At 44.0% G+C, this 18,698-nt stretch overlaps 2 protein-coding genes across 2 annotated transcripts; one reads left to right on the top strand and one right to left on the bottom strand.

Moving 5' to 3' along the window:
* Window positions 1-49: 49 nt before the first annotated feature.
* Window positions 50-622, bottom strand: neurog3 (neurogenin 3; the record flags this gene model as incomplete). Its single annotated transcript, XM_083987574.1, has 1 exon — window positions 50-622. One exon carries the CDS (start codon window positions 620-622, stop codon window positions 50-52), a length of 573 nt encoding a protein of 190 aa, XP_083843700.1.
* A 6,403-nt stretch (window positions 623-7,025) lies between these two features.
* Window positions 7,026-18,604, top strand: sgpl1 (sphingosine-1-phosphate lyase 1). The gene is made up of 14 exons (XM_083988654.1): window positions 7,026-7,152; window positions 9,835-10,000; window positions 10,614-10,681; window positions 11,074-11,221; window positions 11,367-11,446; window positions 11,630-11,758; window positions 11,859-11,947; window positions 12,231-12,339; window positions 12,436-12,534; window positions 12,630-12,776; window positions 12,961-13,199; window positions 13,286-13,432; window positions 13,531-13,651; window positions 15,938-18,604. Exons 1-14 carry the CDS (start codon window positions 7,141-7,143, stop codon window positions 16,079-16,081), a joined length of 1,698 nt encoding a protein of 565 aa, XP_083844780.1. The 5' UTR covers window positions 7,026-7,140; the 3' UTR covers window positions 16,082-18,604.
* Window positions 18,605-18,698: the final 94 nt, after the last annotated feature.

The raw sequence follows: 18,698 nt of genomic DNA, 5'->3' as shown, positions 1-18,698 counted from the left end.
TTTGTTTTCTTCTATGTGTGGACATTTCTACATGAATCACAGTAAAACATCAATAGTGCCACGTGTGAGGGAGGTGGACGTCCCCACGCGCAGACCGGAAGTAGAAGCAGACAGGTGCAGAGGTGCACTCTGCACACGTCCTGGCTTCACTGCTCAGTTCATGAACCGATGAGTTACAGTTAACTGGGTCGAAGTCGGGTGACGTCAGGTAACCAGACTCTGTAGAGGAGACGCTCGCGGGGCTCCTCAGGTGCGACGCCACGGGCAGGTAGTCCGCCGCGTGCCCGCGCTGGTCGGCCATGCGCAGCGTCTCGGTCAGGGCCCAGATGTAGTTGTGGGCGAAGCGCAGAGTTTCTATCTTGGTGAGTTTGGCGTCGTCGGGCAGCGCCGGCAGGATGCCGCGCAGCGCGTCCAGCGCCGAGTTCAGGTTGTGCATCCGGTGACGCTCCCTGTCGTTCGCCTTCACCCTGCGGCGGCCGCGCTGTCCGGGGCGCTCGCACCTGGCCCGGAGCCTGGACGGGAGTTTACAGAGAAACGTCTCCTCCGGGGCGTCGCCGGCGTCTTTGGCGGAGGTTCTGCACGTGCGCACGTCCCCGGGGGCGCTCCGGACTGTGGGAGACATCCTGTGGAGGAGAGAGTTCAAGTTCAATCAAAACTCAAGTCCACGGCCACTGATATGAGCTCAAGATTGTTTTTTAATTGTCTTTCTCCTCGTTTCTTCTTTCTTACAAAAAGAAATGTGTAGGAAGTTAGAGTAAATCACCGCACTCAGGACCAGCGTGTGCCAAGGAGAGTATCTGAACACTTGGATTAGATGCAATTTTCAGTATAAATAGACCAATAGGCTGAAGGCTGATCAAGGTCTTTTGACCGAAAGCTTGGTATATTAAAGATACTGATACTTGCATCTGATCCAAGTGTGCACTACAAATATTCTCTTTTTTTTTTTTACACTTTAAAAAAAAGGGTAAAATTTCAACATTTAAAAATAATTCCATGCACCAGTTTAATCTCTGTCTTTTTGGAAATTCCATAATGGATAATGAAATAAGTGATGAACGGAACAAACATGCTACTAGTGTTTAGAAAAGGTTAAAGAATCAGATAAAAACCCAGAGATGGATATATAGTATTTGCACTTACTTCAGTGTTGGTGCCAGGTGAAGCTCAGGTGAAGAGACAGCGCGTCGTCCTTGTTAATCCTCCGCTGCAGCTGACAGTGAGGAACGGATGCGCATCTCCGTCATTTTATATGGCCTTTATCTTATCTTTTTGCCCGGTGTAAGCCTGAATCAACAGCGCCTGTCAAGTGGCCAATCAGCTTCCAGGCAGCGCGTCCTTCTCCCTCTCTCATTCTCCTCACTACTGTCTGTCTTTGTATATTCTTTGTAATGCTGACTTGAATACACGTGTAGTAAAAAAAAAAAGAAAAAAAGAGAGAGTTTATGTTTTACAGCCTTAGAGGGATCTACCTTACTTTTTGCAGAATTAAAGAAATATCTGACACCAATTCCCATAAGTCTGAAAAAATGCTCAATTTGTAAAGTATGGAAACATTTTAGGGTCAGTTTTAAAACCATTACTCTCACTGTGAGTGTGTTTTTTTTTACTTTTTCTTTTTTTCTTTCTTCTTTTTTAAATCCATCTATGTATCATAGATATTTGTGATTATTCTTACCATATAATAATTGCTAATAACATCTTATTAGTCATGCAGCCTCCTCTCCACCTCACAGTGGAGTTAGTAGTGTTTGTGTCTTTACAGTTAGTAAAAACACAACACATATTCAGTGATTCTAATTCACAACGCAGAAAATACAAATACACGATTTTTTACGCACAAAAACTACTTCATCCAAACCAGACACTATAAACACTATATACTGTGTACATGGGTGTGGATGGGGATGGTGCAGCTCCACTGGAAGCTGCGGAGTCGCAGCACTTCGTCGTGATCCTCATAAAGTCTCGGTTTTAATAATAATGATAATAATAATTAAAACGTTTAAATACAGGGCGTTAGTTGGTTTTTATAGTTTTTCTTCATGTACACACCTATGGAATTAGAGATTATTGTGGTGAGTTAACTGGTGATTTTTGTTTAATGTGATTTTTTTGTTGTCAGGCACGAGGTTCGAGTTTGCCTTTGCAGGTGTTATCAGATCTGTGTGCTTGAGTTGAAGGCTCGTTGTCACGCCACATTTTACGCACTCAGAATACTGGCACGTCCCGTGCGTGGCAAACGGTGGTTATGGTTACCTGGACAACAGTTGGCATCTGAAATCAGCTCCTTGTGCATCACTGGGTCGAAACCTGTTGTGGAAATAACAGCACATCCATGCTTATTTGCCAATAAACTGTTTATCATTAAAAACACTGCTGCGTATTTTTTGATTGTGCGCCCATAACATGAGCTGGAGAGGTTGAAATTTCAGGACTTTAAACTGTTGTTGAACGGTTCTTACTCGAGAGTTACAGCAAGTTCTTTGAAGAACGACTCGTCTCTGTGTCAGATCCAAAAAATATAACTTATATAATACATATTATATATTTTTTTAAGCCAAATCCATTCGGACAAACGTTTGCTTACTGCGTTAGAGCGCAAAGCTCCGGCATTTGGACAAAGACAATTACGCATGGGGCCTCTCAAAAGAGAGGGTCAGACAGGGTGAAACCTGCTGTGTGAACTGGTAGTACAAAGGCTCCTGTTGTGTGTCAGCACAATAAAAACTCGATTTCTTCTGTGGTGCGAGCCTGTGTCTGTGCGCCATGACATCTCCAAAAACATGTCCACTATCGCCAGACCTCAGTGGCGCATTACAATTTTATAATAAAGCCTAACTATTAGGATCTTACAGAGGAGTGAACCGTGTCGGCAACACGCAGACACGCTTGGGCTGTGGTGAGGGGGAGCGGGGGAGTGTGCCAGAGCTCAAACATGATTTACAATTGCCAACAAAGGACCACAAAAAGCTCTCCTTAACTTTCTGTCTAAATATGTGTTTTGGGAACAATCTGATAACCATATGCTTTCAATAAACTGGACAAATACACTAGTGAGATAGGAGATGGTGCCTTGCTGTTATAAAAGGCACGAAAAGTCTAAAGTAAACTAAATATTACCACTTTACAAATAATCATTGATGCCAAATCCATATTGGGATATCATGGACAGGTGTGGGTTTGAAGTTGTCAGTCCCTCTCCTTGATTTTTTATCAGTGTGCTGTAGTGTCCTGCTTGTTATGCAAAGTATAGGCAAACATAAGCGCCCAGTTGCTGTGGAAATAGCAGATATCGGAGCAGACTTGGTACGAAAAGTGATTTAACAATATTTAACAATAAACTGAGTAAGCTTTGGAGCAGGTGATACCTGCCTGGCCCTCCTGATTAATACTTCCTCTACTACTTCACTTTACAGTCTCCTTTGCTTATTTATTAAACGAAATCTATTTATTATTATTTTAGCAAACAGAGGTACCAGGTGGGGCTTTATTTTCGTCTTCAGCTTTTTGTTTGAAGGACGTTTTGAGGGGGCAATCAAAGTCCAACAACTCGCTGACCAGATTGTTGTCATCCCAAACTAGCAGCGAAGCCATTCAATGCGCCCCCCTCCTCTTGTTCTCTCCGGCAAAGAGCTGCCGGGAGGGAAAAAAAGAAAAAGGAAACTTCTTTAAGAAAGGAAAAACATCTTTAAAACATTTAATTGCAACCCGGATGCCATATGTACACCTCTTGTGAAACCCCTCAACAATGTGACTGCCTTTTAGAAAGTATGGAGTGCGCCTTTGGAGACGTGTGCGCTTTTGGAGAGGTGCGCGCGTCGTGACCAGAATGACCCCGAGGACACTTATAACAAGAAGTAATTCACTTTTAATGTGCTTTAGAGTTTCCTTTCACAGGCAATGCATTGTACCTCTCACCTCAGCTTTTGAAGACAGTGTACACCAATTACAGTGGAATAGCTGTCCTTTGGAGACAGTTTGTCTTTTTGTAAAGACTCGGGATTTTAAGACCGAATAGGGCTGTGGCTGCAAGTCGCCCCCTTTCACCCCCTAAACCACTGCAGAGTGTGCTTTCTTTCTTCTAAAGACTTGTTTACAAGCTGGATTTTGCATCTATTAGTGGCTCTTTGTGGATACAAAGAACAAATGTACATTTTCTATAAATGGATGAAGTCCTTAGAAAAAAAGTCCTATAAAACCTTATCTAAATGTTTACGTCTGCCACTGAAGCAGGCTTTTATATACAGGAGCTTTTTTTCTTTAATTTGGTTTGTTTGTTTGTTTTGAGAGTTTGTCTGCAGTAACATCCAGTGGATCTGTACACAACTGTTGATAAATCTGCAGGAAAAATATTCTTGTAGTTGAGCACGATATTAGTCAATTTTTCACTGACAATAAATGACCCAACATAAACAACCACTGACTGCTAAGACTTCATTAAGTCATTTGAACTGGCCCAACTAATTAATTCTCACAAATCAGAGCAAATGCTGTAATCAATATTTGTATGAAGTGTTTGTGGAATGCAGTGATGTGCTGTGTAATTAGCAAACTTTTGTTTGGAAAAGTCCAAACAAATAAAGACTTCTGATTCTGGTGTGTTAACCTGTGCACAACATGCTGCACTCAACTACTGAAAATCATCATTAATGCTAAAAATGTTGGTTCATCCATTTAACAGCAGAAATGAGTTGTTAAATTCGTCATATCAGAAGTTTGTCTTATGAACCATTTGCCTTGTTTGGTGGTTTGAACTGCTGCACTGACATCAGATAAACATATATTCCTTTTAGAATAAGTGAGTGTACCTCGTGTAGAAATAAAACTCATATCTTCGTAAATAACATGTTTAGATATCAATTGCAGTGGCACCGATCAGCTGCTCTGAGGCGCTGTTTTCACTCCTGGATAGAAAATAACGTTTCACCTCATTGCAAAACCGACCCTTATCGATGCCTTCGTGGGATGTCGGAAATATGGGTTCTAAGAATAAAGGTGAACAACCACATTCAGCCGTGAAACTGAATTCAGTTGTGAAACTGAATGTGCCAAAGAGTTATCAAGAATAATCATGTCGAGCAGGAATAATCCTCCACGTTTATGCCCTCTGGCAGATAAAACACAAACACCAACCTTGACAAAAAGCCCATATTCAGTTGTGACAGCGTCAGCTGCTAGGATCATACTGAGGCACTGGAAATCACCCACACAACCAACACTGAGAGAGTGGAAACTCTTAATGACTGTGACAGCATCATATGAGGTCACACTAGCTAGGATAAGGGGCAAAAGGCTGGTAACATCAGGGTGTTGGAATAACTTTTTTAGTCACCTACTGCTAGTCGCCTGTATTATTATTTATTTTTTTATTATTACTAGGCCTATTCTTTTATCTGTATCCTGAACGTATTTTTCCAGGTATCACTTGTGACTTCTCATGTTAATGTCTGACCTTACCCTCTGTGTCTTCTGTATGTTGTACCATTTGAGCTGCTTTTGTCTTCTTTTTACTGTTTATTTAAAGGGACAACGAGGAGTTTCTATTCGGTTATAAAAAAGTCTCACGTTAATGTGGATGAATCTCCGCTACCCACACTTGTTAATGGGCCCATTTTCGATAAATATATCGTTCTGTCTCTATCGTTATTTTGTTATTATTAGTGGTGGCGGAAGTGCTGGTCGAGCCGACCAGCGTTTCCTTCGTTGCGAATCATGAGAATAACGCAGCCGCATCGCCGTTTATGGTCGGAACTACGGTGGTATGTGAACCTCTTTGAACCTCTGACTTTAATTATTGATGAATGAAAACATGAGTCCGTCTTGCGCCCGGTCAAAGAAATGTACGGTGCGCGCGGAGGCTCATAAATGTAGTGTGAAAACGCTTCGCTTTTCCAAAACTCCTCGTTGTCCCTTTAAAAAAAAAAAAAAAGGAAAAAAATGTAATTAGGCTACAAAAAGAATAATGTCGTCATTTCAGTTGCCAGTGATTTTTAGGCAACATTAATTTCAGATTCATGAAATTTTCATAACAAGAGCTCGGGCAGCACTGTAGCATCATAGGACCATCATATTCATTATTATTCTCAGAGCTGGAACTAGATTAAAGATTGTTTTTAACTGCTATTTGGGCCAAATAAGTAAAAACTAAACATTACACATTCCTGCATTTATTTGCACAGAAACCAGCATGATGCCCATTAAAGATCATGAATCAACAAAAATGATCATTTTGAATCAAAATGTAAGTAGGGGAAAATGAGTAGGCTATTTGATCCCCTGCTAATTTTTCCTGGATTTTTTGTTGTTGAATTTTGTTCATATTATTACCATAAAAACTATAGACTCTCCATTTCTTTGTTGGGGAGCAAACTCAGCAGGGGATCACATATTTCCCTCACTGAATATAGCCTATATTTTATTTTTATAACTAATACTGTTGCCTGAGAATTCCTGGGTAATAGATAATAAAAAATGTAGCTTGGAAAAAATAATGACACAGCTTACTTAGATAATACAGTTTAAATAGAATTGGACTTCTAGATGAGAGTGTTGCATCAGGTAGGCCTACTAATATTGCACACTTATGGATAGTTGGATGAAATGGAAATTGGAAAATTGGAGAGAAAAAATGGATATTGTTCAATAATTACAGGGAATGTAATCCAACAATTAAGAATGAATGCAAAAATGTCAGCTACAGATTTAAATGAAAATGTAGCTTTATTTATTTATTTATCTGGTCAAAATGTGTTTGTTATGATTAGCTGGTCTGGTGAATGTAAGTTACGAGGAGCCATTGAACGCATCACCAGCTCTTTGCTAACTCATCCAGTTGTGAGCGCACAGTGCTGCGCCCGTGCGCCGCTCCCACTTCTCAAACAAACGATCTACAGCGCACGCGGACGGCGGGCGCGCACGTGCTTAGCCTCATCCACAGCAGCTGCACATCTGCACATGCGCGGGCGGCGCGCAGCAGCTACTTGAGGCCGCCGCTGGCTACTTCCTGGATGACGGCTAGCTGTAGTGCCGAGCGCCGTAGGAACATGTCGAGCAGCGGCTGAGGAGCGGAGCGGGCTGCGGGAGGTCACACGACAAACAGAGAGGGGTTTTTCCCGGGCAGAGTGCGGGCTCGACGACATGGACTACTGGGTAGGTGTCGCTTCTCTTGTGCCTTGTTTCTGCCCGGTTGCTCACACTGAGAGAGTCGGGACAATGACAGCGCTGCTGCTCCAAGACGCTGGCGGAGAGAGGGGAGGACTTGTTTATCAGTGAAGTGAGCGGAGCGCCGACCGACTTGTTTTGCTCTCGGTGATGCTCCAAGTCCACAAACAGACAGAGAGAGAGATATTCACCGAGAGCCCGCGGTCGTCCGAGCCTCACTCACACTTTAACCTACATTCACACTTTGACCCGGGCTTGAAACGGGACACTCACGAGAGCAGCCTCGTTATTATGTTTCCACACTCTCGATAATAACAATGCCAGAGAGCTGCAGCTGTATGAAGTCCAAACCTGGTGATAAAGTGGCTGCTGCTGGAGAGTCTCTCCTCTCTAACAGGTTTAAAGCTGTTTCCTATTGTTTACTGCGGCCGCCACCGTTTAAAATTAGAGATCCTGTTCAACATAAACCTGCAGGAAGTTTTAAACAAAGCGTTTAGTCTCTGTGCTGAGACCAGAGAGCTGCTGAGATTTCAGGGGCTTTTTTCCTTCAAGGAGCACAATCAACTTTTGTTGATAGCAGCAGCAGCAGAGAGACAAAAGAGCGAGCGCTAGAGGGCGGCTGGTCTGACACAGATCTGCTGTCAGTGCAAAGTCAACCTCCGACCTGTGTGTCACTGTGAAGCTCCTGCACTCATCCACATCAGTGAGAGGGAAGCTGCTGCCTCATCTTGATGTCATGATAACTGTGGGACTGTGCAGGGCAGCAGCTGGAGGAAAAGTTTGTTTTTTCCCCCCACATGGCACAGCTGTAATTATTCTCCCCCTGAATCTCCTTTGACTTGCAGCAAGTGGTGATGTTGTGCTCCAGTCTGTTTTCCCTTGATGTATCCAGGAGCAGCCGCCTCACACCCAGTACATTTCCATGAGAACATGACCTCCCCTCCGAGACAACAAAAGCCTTTCCTTACAGAATAGTCAAATGTTACATGGGGGGGAGCAGAGGAATGGGCGTCCACTGCTCCCAACAATGAAGGAGGACAATGCTGGTACAAGAGTCTTTGTGTGTGAACACCGTTTAAGTTTTCCTGAGGCAAAGTTAGCTGTGAATGGGTTTTTTTTTTTTGGAGAAGTGTGGGTGGACCTGAGGGTGAAAATATGGACACAGAGTGTGTTGGATAACAAGAGACAGAGGCCTGGATGTGAAGGGGCAGGCTTGGCTATTGCACTGATGTTAGATAACACCATTTAATCTTTTTCTTTATGACACATGTGGCAGCAATCGCAAGCACAGATCTGATCTGCACCTCTACTCCACAAAACTACGTGCGAGCACCGTCACTATTATGAAAAACTAAGTAACACACACATGTTAGCGGCTTATTTTTCCGTTGCTTCCCAACTCAAGCTCAATGCAGCAACTGATCCTGCCAAACCTGTATGAGAACATGTTATCCGAACGGGCAGGTATGACAGGGGGGTGGACTCCACTGAAGCTCCTTTCACTGCAACCAAAAAAAAAAAAAGGAAAGTAAATCAGGTTCTTCTCACTATGAAACTCTGGATGAGGCCTTCAAAGACCAGGCTGAAACCTGACGTCCTTTTGATGCTGGAACAAAGATGGAGAAACTTTCATCATGACACAATGAACACAGCGTTTCCTCTGCACAAGGGGAGTTTGCCTCATTGTGCGAGATTATGATTACTTAAGATATTGTCTTTTGAACCTTAAGCTTTTCTCCATCTGATTGGAGCCGTCCTTGCTATCACACTGCCTGCTATTGTGTCGTAAAAAACACCACGGGGGAGAGATAATGAAAAGATAAAATTTGTGCGCTTATGAAACAGCCTTCATGAGTCATTTACTCTGACTTAAGATCAGTTAGAAAGGCTCCCTGTGAGGAAAATCAACACTCACGTTCATGTTTCAACACTTCAAGGCGCTCGGGCTGAGGATTAAACACACAGTGGTGGCTGTTTGTCTTTAAGGAGAACTCCCTGTCTCGTCTTGATCACTGCTGGTTGCAAAACATCCTCTCAGCTGGCTGCTTGTGTTGTTGCCAGTTTGGGGCAGTGGGAGGAGCCTGCTGATAGTCGTCCAGTCAGCGGTGAGAGCGTTGTCTCAGTCTCACCTGGGCAACGAAGAGACAACTGTTAAAAAACCACAGACAGTGTTAGTGCGAGGAGGAAACTGTAGATCCGACCATGTCTTCTGATGTAAGTATTCAAGTTAGGGATTTATCTGATGGTAACTAGGTTGCTCTTCCTGAAAAGTGAGTTGTCGAGTGTGGTTTTTTTCTGTGATCTTCAAGCTTTAAGGCTTGACTACAGGTATTTATTCTAATTTTGACATGAATAAGGAGGATTCTTCATAGATTTCTAGGAACATGGGAAAAGTCAGCTTAGTGTGTCATAGAAAACACAGAAACTGAATCATTTTGAAATGAAAAGGCCAGACAGTGACTAACTTCTTCCAAAACACTTCCTCATTTAAACATGTTTGTAGTGATAAAGTTTATTTTGCTGTAAAGATGAATGATGATGTAAACTTGTTCATAGATATCATAAACGGTTACAGGCCGGTCTTTTTCTTCTTTGCTTAAAAAGCTGTGTGTCTGAAACTCTGAGTTCACAGTTCATTCTGTTTATCTCTGTGTGTGTGTGTGTGTGCAGAGTGCCTTGGAGGTGTACAAGGAGATGCTCCTGCTGTACCTGCAGGAGGGCCGGCGGCAGGTCAACCTGCGCTGCGCCGACCTGGAGCCGTGGCAGATCATCGGAGTGACGGTCATCACCACGCTGGGAGCCGTCTGGGTCAAAGGCTTCCTCTTCCAGCAAGAAAGTAATTCATCACACACACACACACACACACACACGACACGCAGGAACCAAAGCAGGCCCACTGATACACACCCAATCGCAGTTGATGAACACACGAGACGAGCTTTATAACAGTTCCCTAAAACTGTTCACAAAGCTTTCTGAGTCACGCTCTAGTTTGCAGGCGCACTCTCTGAACCATTGACACCAGGTTTACCCTGCACCGGATTGCTGCTTGATGAAACCCTGTTGAGTTTTGCACTGCGCAGTTGTAGGTTCAGGACTTGTTCCTCTAGTGTGCGTGACTGAGAAATACCTTAAATCAACAAGACTTTCTAGACGTACTATCACTCAATCAATGGTTGAATTCCTCGGCGGCGGGGTCAGCTCCACCCGTCGCTCTTCAGAGAGAGAGAGAGAGAGAGAAAGCCGGCGAGGACGAAAGCTCCTCAGAGCAAACTGGTCCGCGTGCCTTTCACAATAAAGTGCTTTGTCAGTACATCCGCGAGGCTCGCGTGGGCTTCTCGTCCTGACTTGTGATTATAGGTCGCCGTCAGCTGTTTTAATATTTTGCGGTTGAGCGTGTGCCAGCGTTTCACCACAGCTGCTGCCTTTTTTCCCTCTCTGGCTAATAGGTCTCACATCCCGGATCAAGAAGCAGTGCTTTCGACTCATCAGAAAAATACCCTTTGTTGGCGTGGCAGTAAGTATCAGTGGTGAAACTGTTCCCTCTTTTTTCCCAGCAGATGTTCACTGACTCTGTCTCGTGGACTCCTATGACTCACTCCTGAATGACTGAGTAGAGCATGTAGGGGGGAGGAGGAGGAGGAGGAGGAGGGGTAGGGGGGGTCAGACCTTTGGCACACTTAACATTGTGCGCTTGTGATAACAGTCGGTTACTTCTGGTCATTATGTCACCAGCGGAGAGCTCGCTTCCAGGCTTTATCAGAAAACATAAAACAGTGATAGCTCCGTGGACCTGTTGTCACGTTCAAGTCTGAAATGCACATCTCTCAACCTTCTGTTCTGTTTTTCATCAACCTGCTTTAGTCTGCTTTTTGTTTTATGTCCTCTCCTGTCTTCTCCTCCCGGCAGATCCAGAGCCAGCTGAACAAGGCTTTGGACGACATGTCTACCAGTCTGTGCACGCTGAAGGAGGGCATGAGCTACACTAAGCAGCTGCCGTCTAAAGGCCTCTCCCAGAACCAAGTGCTGGACAAAATCAGAGAGTACGAGACTCTGAGTAAGTCGTTGCTCTTTTCCCCGAGCTTTTCCATCACGGTTCATTACTCTGTGCAGCTGAGTCCCTGGAGAGCGTCTCACTGGCCTGACCTTTTTTGGAGAAAAGCAGTGATTTCTGAAGAGGCTGTGTGTGTGTGTTGTTGCAGATGAAGTGCAGTGGGAGAAAGGGTGTGTTTCGGGAGCAGTGTACTGGGGCGATGAATCCCTGACCAAACTCCTGGTGAAGGTTTGCATCTTTATATCTTTTCCACTTCAGTATTTCAAGCACGAATAGTCAAGGTCAAGTTTGAAAACATTTTGGCTTCAGTTAAAGTTACAAGTCGTTTCTTTCTATTTTATAAATCATGAGAAACTATTTGGAGATGATACAAATCGTCACATTTATCTCTCTCTTCCCCCGTGCTCTCAGGTTTATGGAGATTTTGCCTGGAGCAATCCACTTCACCCGGACATCTTTCCAGGCGTAAGAAAGATGGAGGCAGAGGTGGTCAGGATGTCTTGCACGCTTTTCCACGGCGGGCCCGAATCCTGCGGCACAGTGAGTCACCGTGCAGTCAGAACACACTGCAAAAAAATGCAGAAGCAAAAGTGTAAGGTAGACGACGTATCTGATGTGTCTTTACTTCTGCTTTGCCCAGGTCACCTCAGGGGGAACAGAGAGTATACTGATGGCCTGCAAGGCGTACAGGGACATGGCGTACGAACGAGGCATCAAGTACCCTGAAATGTAAGATGTGCAGTTTAAAGGGAAAGTTCAACATTTTGCCATAATCCCAATAGTTTTAGGAATAGGTTCGTTACCTTTAATTGTCGGTGCAAGCTGTTTTTAGGAGGCTCATGGGATTCCTTGGTTTCCCTCATCAAACTGTGGACAAGTTGTGACCTGCACATTCACCACGCTATGAGATAATAACAGAATGTTACGAGACGGAAAATGTTGAACTATCCCTTTAACACGAGGAGATGCTTGTTGTTCGTTCTCTTTTCTTACACATCTTATTTCCCTGCAGTCTGGCTCCTGTTAGCGTCCACGCAGCCTTTAACAAAGCAGCACATTACTTTGGGATGAAGCTGGTTCATGTTCCCCTGGACAATAAAACTATGAAAGTGGACATGAAGGTGAGAATATTGCACATGCGCACGCCGCATGCACACATACGTCGCCGTTCTTAGACCTCAGTCACTCCCACTTTGCCTCTTCTCTTCTCTTTCCAGGCCATGAAGAGAGCCATCAACAAGAACACGGCCATGCTCGTGTGCTCGGCGCCGCAGTTTCCTCATGGAATCATGGATCCCATCGAGGAAGTGGGAAAGGTCAGGAGAAAAAGATTTTTTCCCTCATATGAATATGCTGTGAAGTGAAAACAGGGAAGTCAGATCTCCTGACGCTTTCCCTCGTTGTGTTCCAGCTGGCTGTGCGCTACAACCTCCCGCTGCATGTGGATGCCTGTCTGGGAGGTTTCCTCATTGTGTTCATGGCCAAGGTTGGTTATACGCTCGCCCCGTTCGACTTCAGGGTAAAAGGTGTTACCAGCATCTCCGCAGACACGCACAAGGTAAGGAGTGGCTCCCTTCAGGTCGCGGCCTCTTATTTTCTTTTTCCTGTTTCTAAATCTAAAAGATGAGGCCCACAAAAACAAGTTATAGACACTGTGTTATGTGTAATGCATTAGTCATGGTATTTAAAGACAAATGTTTTATCTTATCTGGCTCTTATGTGTGCGCCACATTCCTCTGCAGTACGGCTACGCCCCCAAAGGTTCCTCAGTGATCCTCTACAGCGATAAAAAGTACCGTCACTATCAGTACTTCGTGGCTCCAGACTGGCAGGGGGGGATCTACGCCTCTCCCTCCGTGGCCGGCTCCAGGCCCGGAGGAATCATCGCCGCCTGCTGGGCGACCATGATGCACATGGGAGAGAACGGATACATAGACGCCACCAAGAAGATCATCAGCACGGCACGCAGAATCAAAACAGAGTGAGACAGTCAGACCAACACTGAAGCACATGGCACAGTTTGTTTTACCGCCTCTAACGTCTGTTCACCTTTCTCTCACTTGACAGAGTCCGGAAGGTAAAAGGAGTGTTTGTGTTCGGGGATCCAGAGGTGTCCGTGGTGGCCATCGGCTCGGACGATTTTGATATTTTCCGTCTGTCCAACGCACTGACGACGAAGGGCTGGAACCTGAACACACTGCAGTACCCATCCAGGTACATGGAGAACTAGTGACGGCAGCGAGACGAGTCTAATGGTGTGATACGTTATACACAAGTAACTAATAACAACCGTGTGATCTCCTCTGGCACAGCATCCACATTTGTTGCACAGTTCTGCACACCCAGACGGGCGTCGCCGACAGGTTCATCCGTGATGTCAAAGAGCAGGTCGCCATCATCATGAAGAACCCCAAAGAGAAAACCACAGGAATGGTGAGACGGTACACCTGACACATGTTCATCCACTGTGGGTCATAGTTTGACGTGCAGCTACATTTCACTGAGAGCGGTTTGCCTTTGTGATTGAGGCAGAGTATTAGGAACTCCTTCAGTATAATCTAGTCCAGTACAACACAGTCACCAACTAGACCTCAGTGCTAAGTTGTTGAATTAACACCTCGCTGATTGTGTGCAGCAGTGACTTAGGAGGTTTAGCGGGTTGGCTACTAATCAGAGGGTTAGGGGTTTGATCCCCAGCTCCTCCAGTCTACATATCAAAGTGTCCTTTGGCCAAATTCTGGACCCAAAATCATATTATCTGGGTGTGCATGGAAGATTATGTAGGTAAAAGCTCTGCATGATGTGTGTGTTAATGTGACTGGTAGTGTAAAACACCGAGTGGTTTTTAAAGGGATAATTCAAAATGTTGGCAAATTCATTTTTCATTCAAATTCGCCCATTGCAATAATCCCTATAGTCTTGGGAGTAGGTTTGTTACCTTTAATTGTCTGTTCAAGCTGTTTTTAGATCGGCCGGGCAGAGATGCGAGCTGCTCAGCTAACACAACGGAGGCATATGGTATTTCCGGGCTTTCCCTCAAAACCCATTAAATACACAATCCAACAACTCCAAAACGCTCTTGTGGACAATTTGTCACCTGCTCATTCACCACGCTATGAGATAATAACGGAACGTTACGAGACGGAGTTGTTTTCAAGGTAAATGCAAAGCCGGTGTTGTGCCAAAAAGAGACTCCTTGCCGAAAAAGTCTGCCCCCAACGGGAACACGCATCGGCGGTTTTGCATTTACCCATGCATTTGCCTCGAAAACAACTCTGTCTCGTAACGTTACGTTATTATTTCATAGTTTCATTATCACAACTTGTCCACGAGAGTTGTTGGATTGTGTATTTGATGTGTTTTGAGGGAAAGCCCGGAAATACCATGAGCTTCCGTAGCGTAGCTCTGAGCAGTTCACGTCTCTGCTCCTCCGATCTAAAAATAGCTTGCACCAACAATTAAAGGTAACGAACCTACTCCTAAAACTATATGGATTATGGCAATGGGCGAATTTGAATGAAAAATGTTGAAATATCCCTTTTTAAGACTAGGAGAGCGTGATATAATAATGCAGCCCATTTATTCCTTTTTTATGAAAAACTGAGCCTTATATAAAAAGCAGTAGCATTGGGAAGCACAGGGGTTTCTAATATTATGGATAGCGAGTATATGTTCGCTACATTACTACCCTGACTAATTTACATAAAAGAGCTGGTGCACTTTAAAAACTTTGCATTTTTCCACAATAGCTTCATCACTAGTTTTTATCATCTATAACAACAACATGAATATAAAAAGAAGCTGTTCGCAGCACAGACGGTTGTAGATAAGTACCATCAGCACCATGGAGTTCACACTTCAAATGTCATATTGTGATATCATCATGACAGGCTCTCAGAATAAATAACCTCCCGCTCTGCTTTGATTCTCCACCTTCAGACAGTGAAACCTGTTATTCTTGCAGTAACATGTTACCTTCTGTTTGTTTATTACAGACCTCAGACATGGTAAATGAACTCTATAGTTTTATAGTCTTTCCATTCAGCCGATCATCTCTCATTAAGGCCCAACATGAATTTAAACAGCAGCTGTGGTTGTTGTTATCTGCTGCTCTGGCCGTCGTTTCCATTCAACACAAACTCCATGTGCTGCTCCAGGTGTCGATTTTTAAATGAAGTGAAATCTCCACCTGTGAATGAAGCGTTGCCTTCATCTGACAATCAGGCATGAAAACAGAGGCCATAAGTAGAAAACTCAATCCACAAATTACAATGAAACACTAATAACACATTTTTACTCTCTATGTTCACTCACTGACTTAGTTTCAGCACAGACTGGATTAGTCCTTAATATAATAAGAAACTTCCCTCTCGACCACTTTCCTGTTACTGTAAAAACAGGCTGATGTCCTCCCTCTCTGTTATGACTCAGTCAGATCTTCACACAGACTTGACACACACATTTTTAGATTTAATGTGACCTACACTTTCAGCAGAGACCATTATCTCCAATAAACATCCATTAATCCATTTGTGACTCCAGAGCCTGCCTAAAGATCATCATGTTTCTTCGTTAGCAGAAGATAATTGTCTCTGCTAATGCGCCGTTCTGTTTCCCTCTGCCGTTTTTATCCCTGACAAAACATAAACAACAAACCTGACAACATTACTCTTAGCGAGTGCAGGGAACTCACTGGCGTCTTGCTGCTGTTTCATTCAGGGAGCGATCTACGGCATGGCCCAGTCCATCCCGGACAGGTCCATGGTGACGGAGATCTCCAGAGGCTTCCTCGACTGTCTCTACAGCACCGAGGTGCCCAAGACAAACAACAGCCACATGAACGGCAACGGGAAAGCCCACTGAAACAGGACTGGGCACCCTGACCCCCACCGCCGCCGCCGCCCGCTCGTGGCCCCTGACCCCTCTGCACGCAGGGAAACGCGCCCGCCTGCTCCCAGAGCCCAACAGTTGCCTTAACTTGCAAACCTACAGCATATGGAAGACATCTGCAGAGATATGTGAAGCACAAGCCATCGTCATTTTAATCAGCCCAGAGGGAAACCGCCTGCAACACTGCGCCTCAGCGGCCCAGAGAAGAAGAGACTGGATCCAAACAAGTTTTAGTCTTTCTTAGTTTGATTTTCTTAACGTTGTAGACGAGTGTGTGTGTGTGTGTGTGTGTGTGTGTGTGTGCGCCTGTGTTACCCTATTTGTTTTTGCAAGTTCATTTCAATTTTAGCTTTGGTTAAATCTATATTTCTGTCATCATATTTGCTGATTTCACAGCAGAACCATTCAGTTTTTTTTGTTGTTTTTTTACCTCCTCAACATTTCAGCTCGCCGTCACTGCTTCAATACCTGTGATGACTCAGCAAAAAACTCAGACCACTGAACGCTTGTTAGAAACGCTGTGCTGCCCTCTAGCATGAAGCCTGATGTACTGCTCCTCACTGGCCTCCACACGGTGGAGCTCTGTGTGTGTGTGTGTGTGAGGTTTATCCATATCATGTACCAGCTCTCTGGAAAAACAGCATTTAAATGAATGGGGGAGAAAGAAAACGCACTGCGATGCCCCGACAAACTTATCAGGTTAATCTGTCAATCACTTGAAACTCCAGTTCTCTGATGTTGTAGTCTGTCCGTGAGCATGAACATGTTGTTGTCCTCGTTCGTTAGCACTTAGTGTGATGATCTTCTGTTCTTAACCTGTGGTCCATTTACAGTGGTTGGATGTGTAGACAGAGGGAGAGGGATGTGGACAGCGGAGCTCTGAATGTCATTAATATTCAATAAAGAAATGGTTTTTAAATTGAAATAAGGGACAAGTTGTAAGTGGGGTGGGAATATTTCTGGGAGTGAGGATGATCAGCCTCTTCGGTTGCTATTTACATTTGGGCCAAGAGACATCCTCATATTAAATTATGATCTAATTATGGTAAAGTAAAGCAATGACAGACTGGACTGAAGGCTGTTTCCACCTCTGGTCTACTGTATCTTCAAGTAGCAGACGCTCAGTATTTCCTCACCTGTGCACTACCTTATTTTAATCATTTGTCTCCTAATTCAATCTACCTCAGCTTCTACTCTAATGTCATTTATTCATCCACCCAAACACATTCGAACAGGGCGACGGTTTTTATTTAGTTTCTGACCTAATCTTCCCCATGTTAGGGCATTAGACAAACTGTACTAAAGTGTTCTTAGACAGACTGAGAGGGAACAGATCCACTGTGACGAACGTCTCCAGCTTGTCTCAATGTGGATCTACTTTTCCACTCGGCAGGATACGTACGGATTTACTAACAGGCTGATAATTTTAAATCATACTGTAACACCAAAAGGACCTTGTGTTGCTCTCTTTTGTTTTTATGTGCTCACCTGATATTGTGTATTTCCATGAAATTATTTCTATGTTTGTGCAATATGTAACTTTTAATTTTAATGAATGAGACCGAAGGGGGGAAGGCTCTGCTATTAATGTCATTTAGAGGCATCGTGTTGATTGACAGCTCATCAGCCTTGTTGTAATTTAACCATTTGTGTGACCACTGGGTGTTTTATTAATCATTTTAATTTGTGAGTCTTTTGATTCGTTAGTGTTTGTTTTAAAGAGATCAGACATGAATGTATTTAGGTTCTTGTGTGTGTGGGGGGAGTTTTCCATCTTTTAGTCAGTGACTGGTTAAAAGACTGACACCAGACTGAGGACCTAACTCCCCACTAACGGTTGAAGCTCACCCCATCTTCTGTGTCCATCCTTTAATACTGCGGCCAGTGACGGGATGTTTGAAACTCATACCTGTGCAAAAAAAAAAGAAAGACTCTTCCAACAATGTTTTCTTTGGAGAACTCTCCTCAAAAAGTGTGACGATCGAATGGCCGAGAAATCTCTTCAATAAAAAAACTTTTAATGCAAATTCCTGTTTAGCAGATTCTGTAGGAGTCTACACAAAAGATGTCTAATCTGTCCCGTCTGTATTTGTGTAATATTGCAGAGCAATAATTAGCATTCACCTCTGTGCCTCCAGAGGGTTGAACTCATGACATCTCTGCAGTGTTTGTCTCTTAACACCCTCAGGGATTTGGTGACATCATTAAAACCACTGCTCCCTCAGACGTTCACAGGGAGGACAACACAACACTTTGAAGCAGAAGTTCACATCCTTCTAACTCATCGCCCAGATGAAGATGTCAAAAAGGTTCTTTTCTGATTATTTTGTTTCACCAAAATTGTTCAGTTTTGCATTATTTGTCTGCCCACGTGACCCACAGTTTGGGAACCACTGCTTTAAAGTACTGTACATTACAATCCAATTCAGCAGCTTATAGTGACTAGAACCTGTCTGCTCTGTGATGTTGAACTTTGTAGATTTTGCTTCTGAGTGTACAAAGTTTAAATCTCCGGTCATGTCAGCATGAGTCCTTGTTGAACTGACTCATTTCAAGTGAGGAAGCAGCTGCTGCTTCTCTTAGCTAATGA

The sequence above is a fragment of the Trachurus trachurus genome (assembly GCF_905171665.1).
Source record: "Trachurus trachurus genome assembly, chromosome: 15".
In the NCBI taxonomy this organism is placed as follows: domain Eukaryota; kingdom Metazoa; phylum Chordata; class Actinopteri; order Carangiformes; family Carangidae; genus Trachurus; species Trachurus trachurus.
Note: the sequence above shows the minus strand (reverse complement) of the source record. Positions and strands in the feature narration are given on the sequence as shown.

Excerpts from the sequence above, each read along its gene's own strand:
- sgpl1 (XM_083988654.1), top strand. Across the intron at positions 11,948-12,230 it reads GGCATCAAGTACCCTGAAAT|TCTGGCTCCTGTTAGCGTCC; the intron begins GTAAGATGTGCA and ends ATTTCCCTGCAG. Across the intron at positions 12,535-12,629 it reads CCATCGAGGAAGTGGGAAAG|CTGGCTGTGCGCTACAACCT; the intron begins GTCAGGAGAAAA and ends GTTGTGTTCCAG.